Below are 20,651 nucleotides of genomic sequence, written 5' to 3' on the forward strand. Positions count from 1 at the left end.
CATCCATCATAGGAATAACTCATCCCCTGGGACAGCAATTAAAAACATTTCAGACACGTGGCAGTGTGCCACACAGTGTCACACAGCGTGGAAGTGGCTTTGCAGCCCGATTTTCACCTGACATCTCATGAAATCCTTCCAGGGCACCATCATCCTCCACAAGTCCCTGCCAGGACGATGGATCTAGGTGGGCTCAGTTTCTTCTCCCAGGTAACAAGTGACAGGACAAGAGGAAATATTCTCAAGTTGCACCAGGGGAGGTTTAGGCTGGATATTAGGGAAAGTTCCTTCACTGAAAGGGCAATCAGGCACTGGCACAACTGCCTGGGGCAGTGGTGGTGTCACCATCCTTGGAGGGATTTAAGAGATATGGATGTGGCTCTTGGGGGCCTGGTTCAGTGATGGACCTGGCATTAACCTGGTGCATTAATATTTGGACTCCAAGATCTTAAAGGGCTTTTCCAAACTTTATGCTTCCGTAATTCTCTGATTCTATTTGGGACAGACAGCTGCAACATCCATCTGCCTGGTTATTCAGGCACCATTAAGCCAGCAGTGGCTGCAGAAAGGTGGATGCTGTGAGCTGTCCTCACCTCCCAGTGGGTGCAGGTGGCCGACTGGGATGCTGGTGACTGGCAGCAGAGGGGTGTGTGCTACCTGCCAGCACTGCTGATCTCCACCATCCCTGCCTCCCATTCAGGACAGGTAAGTGCCAGCTGCCTGATTGATTCTCTGGCAGCTCCTGCCTGTCAGCTCGGCACCCCAGGGATGCCCAGCAGGGAAGGCAGCGCAGCAGCATCTCTCCCTGTTGTCTGCTGTCAGCAACTCCTGTGTGCCTGCAGGCACTGGGGATGGGGGGAGGCTGTGCAGGGGTCACTTCCCTTCCTCGAAGGGCTGCAGGGCTGGGGGCACTGACCTGTCTCGCCTGGCACCCCCAGCTGGGAAGGCAGCCAGAGGAGAAGGAGCTGCCCCATGCTGAAAGGAGGAGGGGTGCTTGGGGTAAAAATCATCTGGAGCAGAGTTCCTGGGTGTGCAGTAGTGCCGAGAGGCCATAACAGGTACTCTAAATCATGTGGATGCTCACCTGAGTGCTCAGGTTCACCAAGTACCAAGGCACCATCCTCTCTGGGGATGATTTTGTGACACCTGGGACTCTATGGAGCATCCTCTAGCTAGTCTAGGTAATCTCTGCATTCCACCTGGCCCCATTCCTTGTCGTCTGGGGTCCCCTGATGGTGTCAGCTCCTGCTCCATGCTGGGGGCTGGCCGCGGTGCTGCGGGGGGCTCTGCTGGAGCTGTCCCACAGGCAGAGCCCAGCAGGGCCGTATGGGCCCCGCACCTCCCGCCACGGCCCGATCGCCCCCGAGCACATCCCGCTCGTCCCCCCGTCCAGGGAGCGCCAAACCGCCCCCAGCCCGGGGAAGGGGGCTTTGGGGCCGCTGGGGACATGGGTTATCCCGGCCCACGAGAGGTCGCGAGGTCCCTGGCAGAGGTTTCCGGGCGGACACTGCAGCCGGACAGGCCGCGGGACCCCGGGCCCACCGCGGCCATCCCGCCGCGCTGAGGGCGGCGCCGGCGGTGCCACCGCGCTGGCCGAGGCAGCAGCGCCATCTCGCGGCGCGTCCCCTCGCTGCGGGCCCGCCACAGCCCCGATCCCGGCGGGAGGGAACGCCCTCAGGGTGCCGGGCCCGCCGCAGCCCCGCTCCCGGCGAGAGAGGGGAACACCCTCAGGGTGCCGAGCCCGCCACAGCCCCGCTCCCGGCGGCAGGGAACGCCCTCAGGGTGCCGGGCCCGCCACAGCCCCGCTCCCGGCGGCAGGGAACGCCCTCAGGGTGCTGCGCCCGCCACAGCCCCGCTCCCGGCGGCAGGGAACGCCCTCAGGGTGCCGGGCCCGCCACAGCCCCGCTCCCGGCGGCAGGGAACGCCCTCAGGGTGCTGCGCCCGCCACAGCCCCGCTCCCGGCGGCAGGGAACGCCCTCAGGGTGCTGCGCCCGCCACAGCCCCGCTCCCGGCGAGAGAGGGGAACGCCCTCAGGGTGCCGAGCCCGCCACAGCCCCGCTCCCGGCGAGAGAGGGGAATACCCTCAGGGTGCCGGGCCCGCCGCAGCCCCGCTCCCGGCGAGAGAGGGGAACACCCTCAGGGTGCCGAGCCCGCCACAGTCCCGCTCCCGGCGGAGAGAGCACCCTCAGGGTGCCGGGCTGGGCCTTCCAGTGCCGGCAGCTGGGCCTGCAGAAGCCTCCGCGATGGCGCCGTGCAGTGCTCGGGCTGGCTCGCCGGCAGCTCTGGAGCCACGGTTGTCGCTGTCAGTGTCTCCCCATTGCCAGAGGGCAGGGTCAGATGGGGTGTTGGCGGTAAATCCTTCCCTCTGACGGTGGAGAGGGCCTGGCACAGGTTGCCCAGAGAAGCTGTGGCTGCCCCATCCCTGGAAATGTCCCAGGCCGGGTTGGACATGAAAAGTGTCCTTGCCGTGTCAGGGGGTGGAACAAGATGAGCTTAAGGTCCCATCTAACCCAAACCAGCCTGGGATGTCTCAACTGCAGATCCAGAGGAGGAGGAGGAGTAGTTGTTCAGAGGATGGGAGAGGAAGGGTGCCTTGACCACAGGTACGCTGAAAGTCAAGTGAGTGAGACTAAACACTTCTCAGAAATCTCAAGGATCTGTGGGAGGGAACACCTGGACCAACACCAGCTTCCCGGAGATGCTGGAAACCCACAGCCAGCCCCTGTAATTGAGCATTTAAATGGGGTTAAGGGGACAGCAGCAGACAAAGGACACAGAGCATGAGGACACAGCCATCAATCAATGCTGGATGAAATGATGGAGTGCTCTAATTTGGGCTGTATATTAAGAAAGGCCAATAGGACAGAAATACAATTACTGTCCAGAAACACCATTTGGCAGAGGTAGATCCTTTCAACTTACCTATCATCTTGTCTCAACATGGTTACAGGTTGAGTTGATAGGTGAACTCTGCTGATAAAATAAAATCACATTTCTTCTGGGCATCTGATTTGTTATGGAGCAACATTTTGATTTAAAATGTGTAACATATTGCATTAACCAGGCATCTAGTCAATGAATTAAAGACCAACTCTGTGACAGATCTTTGTTGGCAAGGGTCTCTGGACTGAGTTTTGGTCATTGCCTTTTTCAGCTGTTTTGGAAATGATGCAGCACCTCCCTTGGGAATGCAGGAAGCAAAAGGCAGAGAGGATAAGGGGTTTGTCAGCCCCCTGGACTTTGGAGTCACCCTAATCCTAGATCTGCTTACCATCCTCTTTCCTTGGATATCCTCCCCTGAGCCCCAGCTCCAGGCCAGGGCAGCTGCCACAGGACTCCTGAAAGGAGACTCAAGGGAACATGGATGAGAAGCCCCCTCCTCACTGCCCACTGTGTCCTCCATGGGGAGGCCTGGGTGGTCCCCAGGGTCCCAAGGATGTTCACCTGCTACAGTCACTGTGGCACGTCCCATGCCCATGTGATGGGGTTTGGGGACTGGTGGCACTTTGGGGATCTTTTTCAGCAGAGCTGAATGTGCACCCCTGGACTCATTCCCTGCACTCAGTGATAGGAGGTGCTGGTGTTTCGCCTCAAGGCCACACTCAGTTCCTGGGGTTGCCCAAATCTGGTTGGTGCAAGACACAGCTACCCAAAGGGACCTGAGAGCATCATCAGTGCCAGACACCCTCATATTTTCCCACTCTACTCTAGACACCAGGTCCCCAAAGCACTGAAGTGAGGGCAGCGGGAAGGAGATCGTTGGACCACAGACTATCCTGAGCTGGAAGAAACCCCCAGGGATCGTCAGTCCCACTCCTGGCCCTGCACAGACACTCCAGCAATCCCATCCTGAGCCTCAGAGCATTGTCCAAACACTCCTGGAGCTCTGGCAGCCTTGGGGCCATGCCTGTTCCCTGGGGAGCCTGGGCAGTGCCTGCACCCTCTGGGGGAAGAACCTTTCCCTGATATCCAACCGAAATACTCAAGGCCCATCTGAGCCACACAGGCACTGATGATACTTTTGCTGGATCCTGCTCCATCCAAGTGCAGTGCCAAGGTGGGCATCTGGAGGGGTCAGCACCCAGCAGCACCATGACAGAGTGACAGGCACTCTGCCCATCAGCCAGAGCAGAAGCCTCCAAGGGTGATCTCGTGCCCTGAGCATCCCTTGGGTGGCTGTGACACCTGGTACTCCCATCACCTGTCCCCTCCTGCCATCTCAGCAGCCTGTGGGCATCCTCCAGTCGTGTTGCTTTGTTCCAAGTCACCACCAGCCCCTGCTGCTGGGCCAGGCTGGGCACCCAGTGGTGCTGCACTCTCCCTGACCAAGCTGTTTCCAGTAAAGCCAGAGTCAAGCATGGAAAGGGGAACTAGTTTCTTTCTCTTAGAGAGAAAGTGAAACTCAACACATCCCTTCTCCAACCAGGCAAACTGCAGTGCATGCAAGTTCATCCTTCCCACCCCTCTCTTCTTCCTCCCTACTCCTAGAGAAGAGCTTCCAGCAAACAGAGCTGCTCACACTGCCCTGTCTTCAGCCTCTGCACCAAGGTAATTCACCACAAACAGCTGGGGACACTCTCCTCTTCTGCCACCACTTTCCAGTCCTTGCTCCCTGTCCTCCTTTGTTCTTCACTTCCCCCTCCACAAGGGTTTAAAGTAGAAAAACAGCAAGAAGATGATGCGGGGGGAAGAGGAACCTGCAGGGATCTGTCCTTGCTCTGTGTGATTGTGGACACTGCTGGGCTCTGCAGACTTGTCCCAGGCTGAGAACCTCAGATTTTGGGACAGATCCATGTCCTCTCTCCCAGCTCTGCATGTTGGAGGTTTGGGTATCATTTGCCGTTTTTCCCTTTCCCATTTAGCACTGTTGTGTCTTTGCATCCTTTCCTCCCTTGTGCTCTCTATCCCATGGGGCCACTGCCCCACACAGCAGTCCTTCTCCCCCCAAACTGGAATAAACATCCTCTACAGGCATCTGAGATGCCCCTACCCATGCCCAGGACATGGAGGAAAGGGTATGTACCATGCTCCATGTCCTGGGCTTTCCAATCCCAGAGCTCTGCCATGGGCATGCTGGAGATTTCCAGTGCCATCAGTGATTTCGGATCACACAGCCTCAAAACCCTTCCCTGCATGTGCTGTCCGGTTATCCATGCTGGACAATTCAGTAGATCTGTGGATGTATCTGATGAGGGCACCTGCGTGTCTGTGTGTGTTTGCCTCCATCCCCAATTCATCCCTGTGCTGTAGGAAGCAGGATGCACCCTGGATTCTTGCTGGCAGCCAGCACCCTGGCAGCAGTGCTGGGCACGGCCCTGCTGGAGGACGGAGTCTGTAGGGCACCAGATGGCAAGAATGGCTCCCCTGGAGTCCCTGGCCGTGATGGGAGGCCAGGGCAGAAGGGTGACATGGGAGAGCCAGGTAAGAGGAAGCTGGGGATGTTGGGGGCCTGGGAGCCTCTTGGTCAGAGCATCCCAGGCTGTGGGAGCAGCTCAGGAGATGCCAGATGGGCATTAACTCCTTCTCCTCCCCTCTTCTCCCCAGGGAGAGCAGCACTGAGCTCGAGCATCAAGGGATCCAAAGGGGATGCAGGCGAACCAGGGTATCCTGGCCCACCAGGCCTGCGCGGCCCACCTGGCCGGCCAGGCCCTCCGGGGATGCCAGGGCTGCCAGGGCCACCAGGGCAGAAAGGGCAAGCTGGCAATGCTTTGGAGCACCCGCGTCCCGCCTTCTCCGCCTCCAGGCTGGCCCCGCCACGCGCGGGCACCACCGTGGTGTTCGACAGGATCATCACCAACGAGGAGAACTCCTACAGCCCCCAGACCGGGAAGTTCACCTGCAGCATTCCCGGGCTCTACTACTTCAGCTTCCAGGTGGTGTCCAGCGGAGACCTGTGTCTGAGCATCACCAAGAACGGGCGGGGCGTGGTCAGCTTCTGCGACAACAACAGCCGCGGCATCCTGCAGGTGAACTCGGGCAGCAGCGTGCTCAGCCTGGCCAAGGGTGACCACGTGTCCCTGACCATCGACCCTGCCCAGGGCAGCTCCATTTACAGCGGCTCCGAGGCTGACAGCGTCTTCAGCGGGTTCCTGGTGTCCCCAGAGACGGCCTGAGGGACTCCCACAGCATCGTGGGGTGTCTGCCTGCCTGGCTGCTCCCCTCTGGGTGTGTGGGAGGCTTTAGTGCCACGGCACATGGGGATGGTTGCAGGTTGAGCATCCAGAAGTGTTCTGTGTATTCCCAGTGTCACAACTGGCCAAGCTGTGGGTCACCACTGCAGCACTCACCTCCATGCTGAGCCTGCCTGCACTGTCCTGGAGGCTGTGGACTCTCATCCCTTTCTCCTCCTGGGCACTCAAGCTCCACTCCCAGTTGTCACCAGCTGTGGCTCTTTACTCCTGAGTGGGAAATCACTGCCTGCTGCTGCTTCTGCTCCACTAACCACTGCAAAAGCCTTCCTGGCACTGGGACACATCCTGTCACAACCTCCCCATCAGTATAAATAAATGCTTCTTGTACCACCTTGGGTTTTCTTTTCTACTCATGCATCTTCCCCAAACCATCAATATCCTGGACCCCTTCCCAAGCTGCCAGGGAGAGAAGTGATTCCAGCTTGTCCCTGGCACTGCAAATGCAGAAGGACAGGGAGGAATGGAGTGTCCAATCAGAGCTTACACTTCCAGGGAAGAATAAGAAACATCGGGACAGGGCTATGTGTGTCCTTCTCTGCTGAGCCCAAGGTTACTGTCCTGCAGGGGAAAACACAGGCAGCAGATCCTGTACCTCACCCACAGGGTCCCAAGTTGGCACCCAGACTCTCCCAGGAAGGCAGAAGGCAGCTGTGGTCCTCTGGCATTACAGCAAGGAGGGACAGGGACATTGGGACACGGATGGGGTTGTGGGGTGATGGTGGTGGTGGTGGAGCTGCCATCAGATGCCATCCCCTGGGACTGCTCCTCAGGGGAGCTGCTCCACAAACACTGGGCACTCAAATATCCCCATTCCTGGAGCAATGAGGAGGAGGCTCTGTCACCTGCAGGATGCAACACCCCGGTGAGGGATCTTGGGGCCTCACCAAGTTCAGCACTGAGCAGAACCTGGTGGGGCATGGGGAAGGGTGCAGATCAGAAACTCTCAAAGGGAAGCATCTCCCAGTCCTATTTAGGGGTGCAGCATCTTCCATGAGAGCCAGGCAGTGACCTTGCAGCAGCCCCTCAGTGCCACAGGCATCTCCAGCCCACTGGAGCTGGCCTGAGGCTGGCTCTGCTCCCAAGCTGCCCTTCTGCTCAGAAACAAGGGAAGTAAGAGGGAAAGCAGGGGATCTGGGGCGGGCTATTCCCTGCACTGGGGAGTTGTGCCACATCTCTTTGAGCTGTGCCCCACCTCTTTCCTTGCAGCCCTTCCTGTTGCAGTGGCACCAGTACAGGTTTTGCTGGAGAGCCAAGAAAGTGCTGTCTCAGCAGAAAGCATCAGGCAGGAGGATGTGAAATTTGGCTGGGAACAGCTCGGGTTCCGTGTTTACGAGGGCCCTTTACCCTTTCCTAACTCTGTGAGTTCCTCCGTGAGGGTGTCAGGGAGCCGCACCCACCGCGCTGTGCTGGCAGTGAGCACGCGCCCAGCGGGACCGGCAGCCTGGCATCCCTGCCCTGTCCCCACCAGAGGTAAGAGGGGCTGCAGGGTCCCTGTCTCGAGGGTGGGACTGGGGGTCCAGCAGCATGGCACACTGCTGGAGAGGGCGAGAATGAGAGGAGGATGTGGAAGAGAGAGGAGGAGGAGGAGAGGATGAAGGCAGAGGCACTGACGTGCTGCGCGCATGTGATGGAGACAGGATGGACCAGCTGATGGAAGGATTGATCCTGATGGACAGAGCCAGGACAGTCAGGCTGCTGCTGGAGGAGGAGGGAGGTCAGCTGTGTGCAGGGAGTTCCAGCCTCGGTGCAGCACAGGGTGACAGTCTGCAGGGGTGTGTGCATCTCCAGGGTTTGGGGATGCTGCACGCAGAGGGCTGGGGGCTGGCCATGGGCTTGGGCTGGCCATGGGTACTTCAGACCTCATGGCTCCATCCAGACTGAAAGTCCAACTCACACTGTGCCATCGGGGGCTACCCTGGGGTTGGAGATGAGCCTCGGGCCCATCTCCACATATCCACCTCCCCGCTGTCCTGCAGTGTGTATAGGTGGGACATTGAGGACACACGCAAGGCATCCGAGTGTTGTTGGTATATCCAGGCTCCTTTTCTCCATGTCCTGCAAGTCACGCTGCTGTGACCCCTCACTCCAGCCCTTTCTTTCACTTTCCACACTACAGAACACCGAAATGGAGAAGAGATTCTGGGAGCAGCTCTATCTGGCCCTCACCCTCCTCCTCCTGAATGTGGGCTCTGCTGTGACTGTAGAGGACCCTCACAGCTGCTATGGAGCTCCAGGCCTGCCAGGCATGCCGGGTATACCAGGCAGGGATGGCCGGGATGGACTGAAGGGAGCCAAAGGGGAGCCAGGTGAGTGAACAAAGAGGGGAACCACATGGGCTCTTGCAGGGCTGCACTGAGTCCTCAATGGCTGGTCTGCCTGGGTTTGCAGGATGTGGAGAGCATCCTCTGTAGTCAGGTGGAAGAGGCAACAGCACTCTCCTGCCTAAAGGAAGGGCTAGAGAAGCCTCTCCCCACATTCTGCCATTGACACTGACTCCCTTTCACTCCCCACCACCCCACAGGTATCCCAGCTTCTACAGAGCTAGGGCCCAAGGGCATGAAAGGGTCACCAGGCCCCCCTGGCCCTCCAGGCAAGCCTGGTCCGCCTGGGGCCCCTGGTCCAATGGGAGTCCCTGGGGCGGCAGGCCATGCCGGCCCCCCGGGAATGCCAGGCACCTCCATGCAGAAGCTGCAGTCAGCGTTCTCAGTGACCAGGCAGACCAGCCAGCACCCCTTGAAGAACGTCCCCGTGGTTTTCAACAACGTCATCACCAACACCAACCACGACTACAACATTGCCACGGGCAAGTTCACCTGCAGGCTCCCCGGGGTCTACTACTTTGTCTTCCACAGCTCCCACACAGCCAACCTCTGCGTCATCCTGCACAAAAACGAGAGGAGGATGGCCAGCTTCTGCGACCACAAGACCAACAATGTGCAGGTCAGCTCAGGGGGGACACTGCTCCACCTGGCTGCTGCTGACGAGGTCTGGCTGGGAGTGAATGACTACAATGGCATGGTGGGCATTGCCAACTCCGACAGCATCTTCTCAGGCTTCCTGCTCTTCCCAGACTAGGGCATCAGCAGAGCTCACCCCAGCACCCCAGCGCCTTCTACCTGCCCTGAACTCACTGCTCGCTGCTGGGCTCCTCCTGATGCTCCCAGTTTCTCTGCAGGGAGGGCATCAAGCCCAGCAGCCAGACCCTCCCTCAGTCTGGGGGCTGAGCCCTGGTAGCTGCTGCACAGGGGGAACAGGAACATCTGCAACATCTGCACCCAGAGTGATGGTGCTGAGCTCCTGGTCCTGCTGGCACTGCCATGTGCATCCCCCCTGCTAACCCCACATTACCTCAGAGGTCTCCCTGTTTTTCCCCTCCCCACCTGGGCTGCCTCAGGTTCAGCAGGCTGCAGCAGCCCCTTTGCCATGACCTGGCTGTGGAAAGTGTCAATAAAACGTTCCCCAGTGCACCTGGTGTAGTGCGTTGTTTCCTCCATGTGGTGTGCACAAATGTGCACATGACATCTGGCCATCTGTGTGGCATCAGAGACCCCCAAGGCTCATCAGCATCAGAGACCACCACACCCCACCCACACCTGGCTTTGCACGGGGGGTGGGACCCCTGGCTGCTGCAGGAACAGGATGGTTCCTGTGTCCCCACACAGCCCCTATCAAGAGGGCACCAAGACTCATCCAAGCAGGACCCTGATATTCCCCTTCTCTCCAAAGCTCTACAGGGGCACAGACTGCAAAGGAAACCCCAACACCATAGTGGGACATCCCTGGGGTCCCTACCAGGATGGGGCAGGGGAAGCACTCTAGCTTTCCTGAGCCAAACCAAAGGAGCTGGTGATTGTGGAGTGTGGGATCTCAGCACAGCAGTCCTGATGTGCAGAGTCACCGAGACAACCCTTGGGGGGCTCGGAGGTCCTGGAACGTGGCCAGAAGTGTCTGGTTGTTGGACTTTGATCCTGCACGGGAAACAACACCTGTATGAGGATGAGAGGATCACACGGGGATAAATGGTGAAGAGATAGATTAATTATAGTGTGAAACACAGGTTTTAGAATCTCGGTACAGGGGGGTTCTAGGGGACAAGATGGAGGAATTAGGGCGTGTCCTGTCCTTCTTCTTCTTCTTCTTCTTCTTGTCGTCCATCTTCTGTGGTGGTGGTGGCACTTTGAGATTGGTTCTTACTAAATGTGCACTTGTCAATAAGGGTGAAAGGTACTGGGAAGAAAAGGTAAATATCTTATACATAGTTTTTGGCATAAAGATAAATGACCGCCCCAAGGGCAGTCATTGTGCTCATGGCTGACATGCTCTGCGGAACTCTGTTGGGCCGGGAGAAAATATTGTAGATAAGAATGAATAAACAGCACTGAAGAGCGAAAAACCTGAAGACTCTTTTCGTCCTTTGGAGCGCGGGCTGCCCCAAGGCCATCCCGAGCCTTTCCAGGCCATTAAAAACAGCCGAGGACGGGACAGTAGAGGACACAGAGCCCACCAAAACCCAACAGGGATTTCTCCTGGTGTCACACATTGAAGGGTGGAACAAGGCAGTCTCCTCTCCAAACATCCTGTACTTCACTTCCACAAGGCAGTAGCCAAAGCAGGGAATGCTTTTCCCACAGGGCAGAATCACTTCCCATGCACAGTATTTAGGAGGGGCACGGACTCAAGGTGATGGATGCTGAGACCCTGCAGCCTCCCCTGGGCCTGCAGAGCTGGAAGCACGTGGAGCAGCCTGAGGGGTGCTGCCTGAGTGCATGCACATTTCTGCAGCTCTGTTGGGTTACCTTAAACTCATCTGGAGCTCCAAAGAGTATTGCTCATAGCAAACACCCCTGAGCAGGACCCAGGGACCCTGCAGGGCAGAGCTGTGGCTGGAGGAGCTCAGGGTGCTCTTTGGGGATGGCTTGTCCTGCTCAGCTGACAACAGCATTCGTGGAGGATGTGAAACTGCCACAGAAAAAGGACAGGAGCTAAAGATAAAAAGGGGATGTGTCCCAGATCCTTTCACAATAGCCCTTGCAGGAAACTTCTGCTTCTCTTCTCGGGCATTTCTGAGCAGGATGCTGGGGTGTCCCGCTCTATCTCCCCACCTGATGAACAGGGAGCTCAAGGTAAGAGCAAGACCGAGCCCAAGGTTCCCCCTGCAGGCAGGAGCATGTGGGGGACCCAACTCTGGCAGGGTGACAGTCACCTGCATTGCTGGCACTTCCCTGTGGCCTGGGGCAGAGAGAAACTGGGGGTGGAGGTGCTGGGCTGGGGGTGGTGGAGGGCCCTGGTGGGACCCTGACCCCTCCTGCTCCACCTGGAAGAAGGAAAACATAAAAGCAGAGATGGCAGAGTTCCAGAATTGGTTATCAGGGACTGAAAGGTGCATCAGTCTGAAAGGTGCCCTGGGGGTGCTCTCCTGCCCTGAGAAGCTCTTGTCTTCTGATGGCTGGGAGCTTGTGGATCGGTCTTTGTTCCTGCTGCACCCAAATCAGAACGGCTGTGGCTGAAGGATCCAACTCACCAATCTTTTGTCCTGCTGGCACCAGAGCTTCAGCACTGGGAAAATCCACCTGGGATGGGGGAGTTGTGACTGGGGTGCTGTGATGTCCAGATCCAGCCCCCAGATGCCCAGTGCTTGTCCACATGCACCCACACCAGGATCTGGGGGACGGAGTTGGGCAGGAAGGGCAGGAAGAAGGTCAGGCCCCAGGCATGGAAGCCCAGATAACTGTCCCATGAGGCTTGTTAGATACAGAAATGCCTCTGGCATTGAGCAGCTGTGTGGCACAAGGGGAACCCGTGGGATGGAGGAGGGAGGTTTGGGGGCTCATTGCCATCTTCGAGGACTGGCACTGTCCCTTAGACATGCTGGTGGAAGGCAAGGCCTGTTCCCTTGCAGATGACAAAACTGCTGTGGTTGGTAAGGGTTTTGCCCTGCAAGTATGGTCCTGAGATGAGATGGGGAATTTCTCCTGCAAGGCAGCAGCATGGCCACGTTGGACATCAGATCTCTGAGATAACCTGTCCCAAATATTCATGTGGCTGAAGCTGTGGGCATTTGGAAACTAGGGATGTAAGAATGACGAGAGGCTGCAAACCCTGCCTGGCCCTAGGGTTATGGTTCTTTGCTCCAGGGCCAGCAGGACAGTGAATTTGGCTCTGCAGTAGGATGTTTTCCCTCCCTGATTGTATTACCTAGACTTGCTTGCAGTCACCATCTTTCAGAGCAGCTCAGAGTGCCTTCCCCTGCCCTCCCACCATCCAGGAAAGCCCCCAACACCGTTCCATGCTCCCACAGATGTGGATCATGTGGGCTATGCTGCTCTGCCTGGCTGGAGGGCAGCCTGCCAGTGCCACGCTCTGCAGGACCTATGGCACCATCCCAGGCATCCCAGGATTACCAGGACAGCCTGGCAGCGATGGCAGGGATGGGGAGGACGGCCCAAAGGGTGAGCAAGGTAAGGAAGAGGCTGCAGGTGGGTAAAACACTGTCTTGTGACTGCCAAGAGCAGAGAAAGATAGTGCCAGGCACATGGTCCTGGGAAAGCAACCCATTTCCACCAGTTCTTTGAGGTCTTGTCAGGTGGGGATGATGGAGCACCCCAAGGAGCCTGGGGAAGGAGGGGGATGACAGCAAGGTGTGTCCCACCTGCCTGTTGGGCAGGGTCTCCACTGGCCCACACCCAGCACAGGTTTCCTTGCTCGTGCTCACTCTCTGCAGACAAATGGGGCTTGGCTGTGACCACAATGACGCTTCCTCCTCTTTCCTAGGACCCTCTGGCCAGAGTGAAGAATGGAGAGGGGAGCGGGGAGTCCCAGGAGCACCGGGACAGCCTGGGAAGGTCGGTCCCATGGGCATCCCAGGTATAACGGGCTTACCAGGTAGCATGGGACTGCCTGGCCCCGTGGGAGAACCTGGTGACTACAAGGTCACCTTCAAGTCCGGGTTCTCGGCTGCCAGGATCATGGGCTCCTACCCGCGCCGGGAGCAGCCCATCCGCTTCGAGCGCGTGCTCACCAACGAGCAGGGCCACTACGAGAACCGCTACGGCCGCTTCACCTGCCGCGTGCCCGGCACCTACTACTTCACCTACCATGTCACCTCCCGCGGCAACCTGTGCCTCAACATCAAAAAGGGCCAGGGTGCCAGCAGGGGCGAGAGGGTGGTGACCTTCTGTGACTACGTGCATAATAGTTTCCAGGTCACCACGGGTGGCGTGGTCCTCAAGATGGCCATGAATGAGTCTGTCTGGCTGGAACCAACAGAGAAGAACTCCTTGGTGGGGCTGGAAGGGTCTGACAGCATCTTCTCTGGCTTCATCATCTTCCCTGAGGCTTAGCCCACTGGAGATGTGTCTGTGGCCAATCTCTGCAGTCCCTGTAGTGCTGAGGACTCCCCTGGAAACTCTTTGCTCCCAAATTGGTGCTTGAAGCACACTGCTGCCATTCTTGCACAATAAATGACAGTTCTTTGCACTATTGGTCCCTTTCTGGATAGGATTTGCCTTTTTCCTCACAAATAATTTTCACACAATCAGGGTACTGGTTCTTGCCCTCTTGGGTGCAGCCCGGGCTCATTAGCATCTCATTACTGTTGAGTAGAGCCAGACAAGTCATGCAGTTCCTGCTGCAGACCAGAGCGAGTATCTCTGAGCCACCCAAAGAGTCCCAGCCCAGGGTTAGGAAAACATGGAGAGGCAGCTCAGCCTTTAGCAGGGGGCAGGGCAATGACAGAGTGGGAAAATTGGGGCCACTGGGTGCTGGTGGTAGGTGGGGAGATGCTGGAGGTGGTGCTGTACTGGAGAGTCCTGGCAGTGGCAGGATCTGGGGACACCAACCTCTCTCAGACTTTTTTTTGGGGGTGGTGGTAGTGACAGAAATACCCACAGAAGATTGTCAAAGCTTGTGACAAGGCAGGGCAGGTCAGCGTGGGCCAAACAACTAGATGCCATGATGGGGGTGGTGTGGAGGAGACCCCCACTACAGCCTCCAAACCCCAGCACAGAACTGTTCTCCACGTCCTGGAGCACAGCCAAGCCCTCCCAGCCTGCTCCTTATCCATAGCAGAGCTGTGGACCCTGGAATGATCAGATGAATTAAAGCTGAGGAGCCCAGGGACAGCCCTGGCCCTGGGGCAGGTGACAACCCAGCTCTGCACCTGTGTGGGTGGGCTGCCTGCAGCCCCCAGCCCATCTCGTGGGCCTGCACAGGGGCATTCAGCAATTTTTGTGGGAGTCTGGGATTTGAAAGGGTGTGGATGGAAAGGATGATGATAAAAGGCCTTGGGGAGGTGAGTGTGCCATGGGCAGATTTCATGGAGCGTCACCCCTGAGATCTCCAGGTTGGTTGTTGTCACAGACATCTTTTGTGAAAAATCCTTTCTTGGGATTTTTCTCCCTTCTGAGAAGCTGTAGCCACAGCAACAAAGTGTAAACAATGGTTATCTGCTGCTGTGGAATGCAACAGGTGGATCTGGGATTGGTCCCCTGTGGATGTTTGGATTTACTGACCACTCACGGCAGAGCTGCTCTCACTCTCTGCTGAGACACAGATCTTTGTTTATTCATTCTTTTCTATTCTTAGCTTAGCTAGCCTTCTGAGAACTTTCCTTCTATTTCTTTTAGTATAGTTATAATGTAATATATATAATAAAATAATAAATCAAGCCTTCTGAACATGAAGTCAACATTCTCACCTCTCTCTTCATCCTGCAACCCTTGTGACCACTGTCACAGTTTGTGAGTCCGGGCCCCCAGCTCTGGGCTGCTCGGGTGTCAGCGCAGGACAGTGCCCGAGGCTGTTGTGACCAGCTCGGGGGCTCCTGTCCGGGGCCATTTGCCGGCAGGTGGCACTGGAGACTGGCTCAGCCCTCGCCTGGCAGGGCCAGCATCCTCGGGCACAGCTGCGAGCCACGGGCAGCGCCCGCGAGGGCTGGCAGGAGGCGGGGGCAGGATTAGCCCGGTCCATTCTTCTTCTTCTTCTTCTTCTTCTTCTTCTTCTTCTTCTTCTTCTTCTTCTTCTTCTTCTTCTTCTTCTTCTTCTTCTCCTTCTTCTCCTTCTTCTCCTTCTCCTTCTTCTCCTTCTCCTCCTCCTCCTCCTCCCTCCTCCTCCCTCCTCACCTCGCAGCTTTATCCTCCCTGCAGCAGAATCTGTGCCTTCTGTCCCCCGGGTGCAGCCACGCGTGTCCCCAGGCTCTGCTGCTCTCAAAGGTCCGAGCACACGTGTTGGGTGTTGTGTCCTGAGGTTCCCCTGTGCCAGAGCACTGGATGGCCTTTACAGGGCAGCCACCAAACCCAGGTGTTTCACAGCTGGAGATGCAGCATCACAAATAAAACTGAGCTGGGCGAGGCAAGTGGGGGAAAAGAGCAGGTGTTTGACACCCCAAAGAGGGCTGGGAGCATACACTGCCTGAGCCTCCTGAACCCTCAGCAGGTAGGAGACACTGTACCAAGGAACAGAGATACACTGGAGGTCAGGGCTGCCATTCCAAGAGCCCTGAAGGCTGGGAAATGAGCTGGCAGAAGCCCACTGATATTTGATGGAGACAAATGCAAAGTTCTTTTTCTGGCATGGGACAATCCCATGTCAGAGAACAGGCACTGGCAGCAGAAAACTCTGTAAGAAGGGACCTGGGATGTTGTCAGACACCAAGGTGAAGCTTTCTGCCTTTCCAGGTAATGGATATAATAATTTTTGATTTTTGAAAAGGTGCAAGGACAAAAGCTGGTTATTTTAAAAAGAGATGTCTGACCAGGATGAGCCAAAAGGGTTCTGAGGGCTTGGCTGTGCCCGGGGTAAGTCAGAGGGCAGTGCAGGTACCAGCAGCTGTAAGTGCAGCTCACGGTGCTCACACAGCTGGGAAACAGAGGTGCAGAGGGACCTGGTTCCCAAAGATGCAGAGGGAATGGCTGCCCAGAAATGCAGAGGGAATTGCTGCCCAGAGATGCAGAGGGCATCGTTTCCTCCCATGAGACTCAGCCAGCACCCAGCAATGCCACCTCTGGCAGTGGCCCCATGAGATGGCAGCTCCCCTGAGGCTGCCACTAGACTCACACCCCCTGGGTATCCAAAATGGATGAGGACAGGGGCCCAGAGGGTGCTGGAGCTGTTGTTGGTCCATACAACACCACCCTTCAGTTCTTCCCAGGCAGCTCAAGGTGGGCAGCGCGTATCTGACCCTGTAGGGAGCCCCAAAGCCGCAGCCCTGTGCTGCTCAGGGCACAGAGAGAAAACCCAAAAGCTCCTGGGCTGGGTGCTGAGCTGCCAGTCCCACCCGTCCTGCCTGCTGTTCCCCGAGCAGCAGGACCAGCCTTGCCCTGATCCTGAATCTCCTGCCCTGCTCTTCGCTCTGGGATGCATTATTCCATGGAAACAGGGCAATCTTGGAACAACACAACATTAACAGGAGAGCTGGAGAGAAACCTGTGTGGGGGCAGGTGTTGTGGGTGGTAAGGGTGGGCCAGGGCAGCACCACGGCCACTGGCACCCAGGAACGGGCCAATTTGTATAATTAATTAATTCCTTACACCTTCCCCATGCGTACCTGAGCCCAGTGCTTCCACCTGGCATGGCTGCGTGGGGGAATAAACTGCAGGGTCTGTCCTCACCCAGGGTGGGCAGAGCTGGCCTGGGGCTCTGGGCACGCTCCTGCTTGTGCTCTGTGTGTGCACACCCAGCCCTGTGTGATTCCCCCTGTCCCTGCACACTCCCTGTGCTCTGAGCTGTCCCCTGACACGTTCTGCTCCTTGTCACTCCCTTTGGGGTTTCCTTTCAAGGCAGCTGCAGTCCCTCCCCAGGGCCCAGCACAGCCCTTCCTCACCAGGGTGCTGTGACCCTCAGGCCACCACCAGGGCAGGGCTGAGGCCCCCAGGTGCCCCCAGGTGCTGAGGCTGGGGCAGGAGGTGTTTCCAGGTGACTTCAGGAGCTTTAGGGATGTCAGTGTTTTGCCAAGAAGCGTGGGGGGCTTTGTTGGTGTTGGAGGCCACTTGAGCGGGACAGGGAGGGAACCAGGAGCACAGCTGTGGGCAAAGGCACCAACAGAGCTCTCAGGGAGTTAAAATAAAATCTCCCTGCTCCCAGGCACAGAGCAATAGGGACCAGCAAGAAAATCACATGGAGGTTTCTCCTGCGTTATCTAACTGGGGGTTTGGAGGTTTTCTCTGTGCCAAAGCTCCAGTCTTGGCATAAGCAGGACTCTGACAGAATCCAGTGTGGTGGAAATGGGTGTGCCTGTCAGCGTTCATGGAGATGAAGCTGGGCTGGAGGAATCAAAGCACACCCATGCTGTTTGTCAGTGGGATGGTGTTGCAGCAGGCCATTTGTCTCAGTGCAGGGAAGGCTCGAGACTTTCAATATGAGTGTTCAGCAAGCTCTGTTTATTGAAGAGAGCATCAGACACTTATACGGCAAGTAATAAGCTCATGAATATTCTATAATTTACACTGTCTATTAGCTACGCTACAACATCAGCTCTTTTTCATTCTTTAAAAGTTACATCTCTCTTTTCTCATATCTCTTTCACTATTTGTTATCATACTCCAGCTAAGCTCAAAGACACGCTATCTTGCAAGTGCAAGACTTAGAATTAGCCACAGCCTTATACTTTTCTAATTCTTAGTTACTCTCCCAACAGGATGGAGCCAGGGATGTCAGTGCCATGGTGTGGTCTAACATCACCAGCAAACATGATGGAGATTGCAGAAGTGTTGCTGTTTTTGCACTGAGCCCAGGAGTTCCCAGTACCTGCTATAACCAAGGAAGAGCCCTTCTTACACCTTCCTTGTTTGGTTTTGGTCCTTGCTGGCAGGACCAGCCACAGCCAGGCTGCCTGACAGTGCCTCCAGCTTCCCATGCCAGCCCCTGCAAACAGCTCCTGTCCCATGTACTGGTGCCACTGCTCCTCAGTGCAGGGACTCTGCAGCTCCCTCCTGAACAGCCCTGAGTGCTTCCTTCCCTTCAGTTCTGCTGCCAGGCTGTGGCTGCTCTCCACCATCTCCTCTGCCCTTGGGCCAGGTTGTGGAGTGAAATATTGGGGTTTTTTGTGTTCTTCCTTCCCTCCCCTTCTCCAAACCATAATATCAATCAGGAGCCATATGGGAATCCCTGTGTGGGTTCAGTGCTGTGCCAAGGTGCTGGAATGCTCTGGGCAGGGGCATTGCTGGGACAGGGCACTGGGTTGTGCCTGCTGGGATGTCACAGGCATCACAACAGGACACAGCAGCTTTGGTGGACACTGAGGTCACACAGGTGACAGGAGCTCCCTGCTTAGGTCCCCTTGGGGGCACTGGTTCCACTGGAGGGTGGTCCCAGCCCCAGGGAGACTCCTGGAGAATTTGATGGAGCAGAAACCAGTCTGGGACAGGGAAGGGAGATCAGACATCAGCTCCCACCCCAAATCTCACTTCAGGGCTGCTGTTAAGTTTGTTCCCCCATCCTCACCCAGGCTTGAGTTTGGATTTGCATGGGAAGGACCAATTTCTTCTTTAGCCTGGAGCAACACAGCCTGGCTTGTCTTCCACTTAGAGGCGCCCAGGGAATTCCTGCTTTTCCTGGCTCTCTGCAGGGACCGGGAGCCGGGAGGCTTTGTGCTGGCTGGCCACCAAGGAGTTAAATCCCAGCCCTTTTTTCCTGCTCTGCCTCCTTATGAGGAACAGCCTTCGCGGGGCTGCAGAAAGGCTCTTTCTTTCCCCAGCAGATCTCTGGGAATGAAAAGTCTGTGTTCCAGATATTAAATTACTCATAAAATAGTTGGCGTGTCCCCGAGGCGGCTCCGCACCCCCCGGCCCCCGCCGCCGCTCTGACGGGCTGCTGATGTGCATCTGCATGTCACCTCCCGCTACAAGGTCAATCTCTCCAATTTAAAGCAGCAACGTTGGAAAGCAAACCAGATTTCAGCCGGAATTAGCTTCAAATGGAGCATTCAGGGGACTCGTGCTGGGAGGGGAGCGCAGAAGAGGAAAGAACCGGGGTGGGGTGGGGTGGGGGCGATGCCGCGGCTGCAGCCCCGAGGGGGAACCCCACGGACCCCGGGCTGGATCGAGGGGCTGGGAGGGAATGGGATGGGATGGGAAGGGATGGGATGGGATGGGATGGGATGGGATGGGATGGGATGGGATGGGATGGGGATGGGATGGGGATGGGATGGGATGGGATGGGATGGGATGGGATGGGGATGGGGATGGGATGGGATGGGATGGGATGGGGATGGGATGGGATGGGATGGGATGGGATGGGGATGGGGATGGGATGGGGATGGGATGGGATGGGATGGGGATGGGGATGGGATGGGATGGGATGGGATGGGGATGGGGATGGGATGGGATGGGATGGGATGGGATGGGGATGGGATGGGATGGGATGGGATGGGATGGGGATGGGGATGGGGATGGGATGGGATGGGATGGGATGGGATGGGATGGGCTGGGATGCTGCCAGGGCTGAACCGGGGGGGCAGAGATGCTCCCGGGCCTGGGTCCGGAGGCGTAGGAATGATTCCCGGGAATGCTGCCTCCGGAGGATCCCCGGGAATGAACCCCGGGAATGAGCCCCGGGAATGCTGCCTGGGGATGAGCCCCGGGAATGCTGCCTGGGGATGATTCCCAGGAATGCTGCCTGGGGATGAGCCCCGGGAATGCTGCCTGGGGATGATTCCCAGGAATGCTGCCTGGGGATGATTCCCGGGAATGCTGCCTCCGGAGGATCCCCGGGAATGCTGCCTGGGGATGCTGCCGGGGATTCCCGATGCTGCGGAGAGCGGTGGATGCGGGCGGGGATGGGAGGAAGGGCTCAGTCCCTGCTGTCGCAGCTTTGGCAGCCTCGGCAGGTGCCCCGGGTGTCGGGGACACCCCCGGACGGCCCCCCCGGTGCCCCGGGCTGGCTGGGGTGCAGGGCAGGGCGGCGGGGCCGAGGTTTCCATGGGGATGTGCGGGATGAGAAGCCGGGCCTGGTTCAGCTCCAGGCACGGATCGCCCGCACGTTGGGGCTCGGCTCCTTCCGCTCCGCTTCCCGCGGCCTCCGCCCTCCCGCGCCCGGCTCCGAGCGGCAAAGCCCGGCACGGCTCGCGCAGCGGCGGGAGGGATGCGGAGGGGATGCGGAGGGGATGAGGAGAGGATGAGGAAGGGATGAGTAGGGGATGAGGGAGGATGAGGAGGGGATGAGGAAGGGATGAGGAGGGGATGAGGAGGGGATGAGGAAGGAATGAGGAGGGGATGAGGAGGGGATGAGGAAGGGATGAGGAGGGGATGAGGAAGGGATGAGGAAGGGGATGAGGAGGGGATGAGGAAGGGGATGAGGAGGGGATGAAGGACGGAAGGGTGAGACCACAGCCTGGGCCTGCCTGGCCCCGTGCATGTCCTTAACCCCTTGGGGGATGCACGGCAATGAACTCGGGTTTGTCCCCCAGCCATCCAGACCAGGAGCCATGCGGGATGCTCTGCTGGGCTGAGGATCCTCTGTCATCTG

The 20,651-nt window shown here is 57.6% G+C and overlaps 3 protein-coding genes across 3 annotated transcripts; all 3 read left to right on the plus strand.

The window, feature by feature from the left end:
• Nucleotides 1–4,482: 4,482 nt before the first annotated feature.
• Nucleotides 4,483–6,501, plus strand: C1QA (complement C1q A chain). Its single transcript, XM_054294508.1, has 3 exons — nt 4,483–4,548; nt 5,251–5,421; nt 5,545–6,501. The coding sequence occupies exons 2-3, from the start codon at nt 5,259–5,261 to the stop codon at nt 6,111–6,113; spliced, it is 732 nt and encodes a 243-aa protein (XP_054150483.1). The 5' UTR covers nt 4,483–4,548; nt 5,251–5,258; the 3' UTR covers nt 6,114–6,501.
• A 1,096-nt stretch (nt 6,502–7,597) lies between these two features.
• On the plus strand, nt 7,598–9,627 carry LOC128949615 (complement C1q subcomponent subunit C-like). Its single transcript, XM_054294507.1, has 3 exons — nt 7,598–7,661; nt 8,308–8,497; nt 8,713–9,627. Exons 2-3 carry the CDS (start codon nt 8,317–8,319, stop codon nt 9,264–9,266), a joined length of 735 nt encoding a protein of 244 aa, XP_054150482.1. The 5' UTR covers nt 7,598–7,661; nt 8,308–8,316; the 3' UTR covers nt 9,267–9,627.
• A 1,608-nt stretch (nt 9,628–11,235) lies between these two features.
• Nucleotides 11,236–13,549, plus strand: C1QB (complement C1q B chain). The gene is made up of 3 exons (XM_054294506.1): nt 11,236–11,314; nt 12,490–12,649; nt 12,963–13,549. The coding sequence occupies exons 1-3, from the start codon at nt 11,264–11,266 to the stop codon at nt 13,529–13,531; spliced, it is 780 nt and encodes a 259-aa protein (XP_054150481.1). The 5' UTR covers nt 11,236–11,263; the 3' UTR covers nt 13,532–13,549.
• Nucleotides 13,550–20,651: the final 7,102 nt, after the last annotated feature.

The sequence above is a fragment of the Melozone crissalis genome, unplaced genomic scaffold (assembly GCF_028551555.1).
Source record: "Melozone crissalis strain CALT ecotype California unplaced genomic scaffold, PUWL_Pcris_2 ptg000251l_1, whole genome shotgun sequence".
In the NCBI taxonomy this organism is placed as follows: domain Eukaryota; kingdom Metazoa; phylum Chordata; class Aves; order Passeriformes; family Passerellidae; genus Melozone; species Melozone crissalis.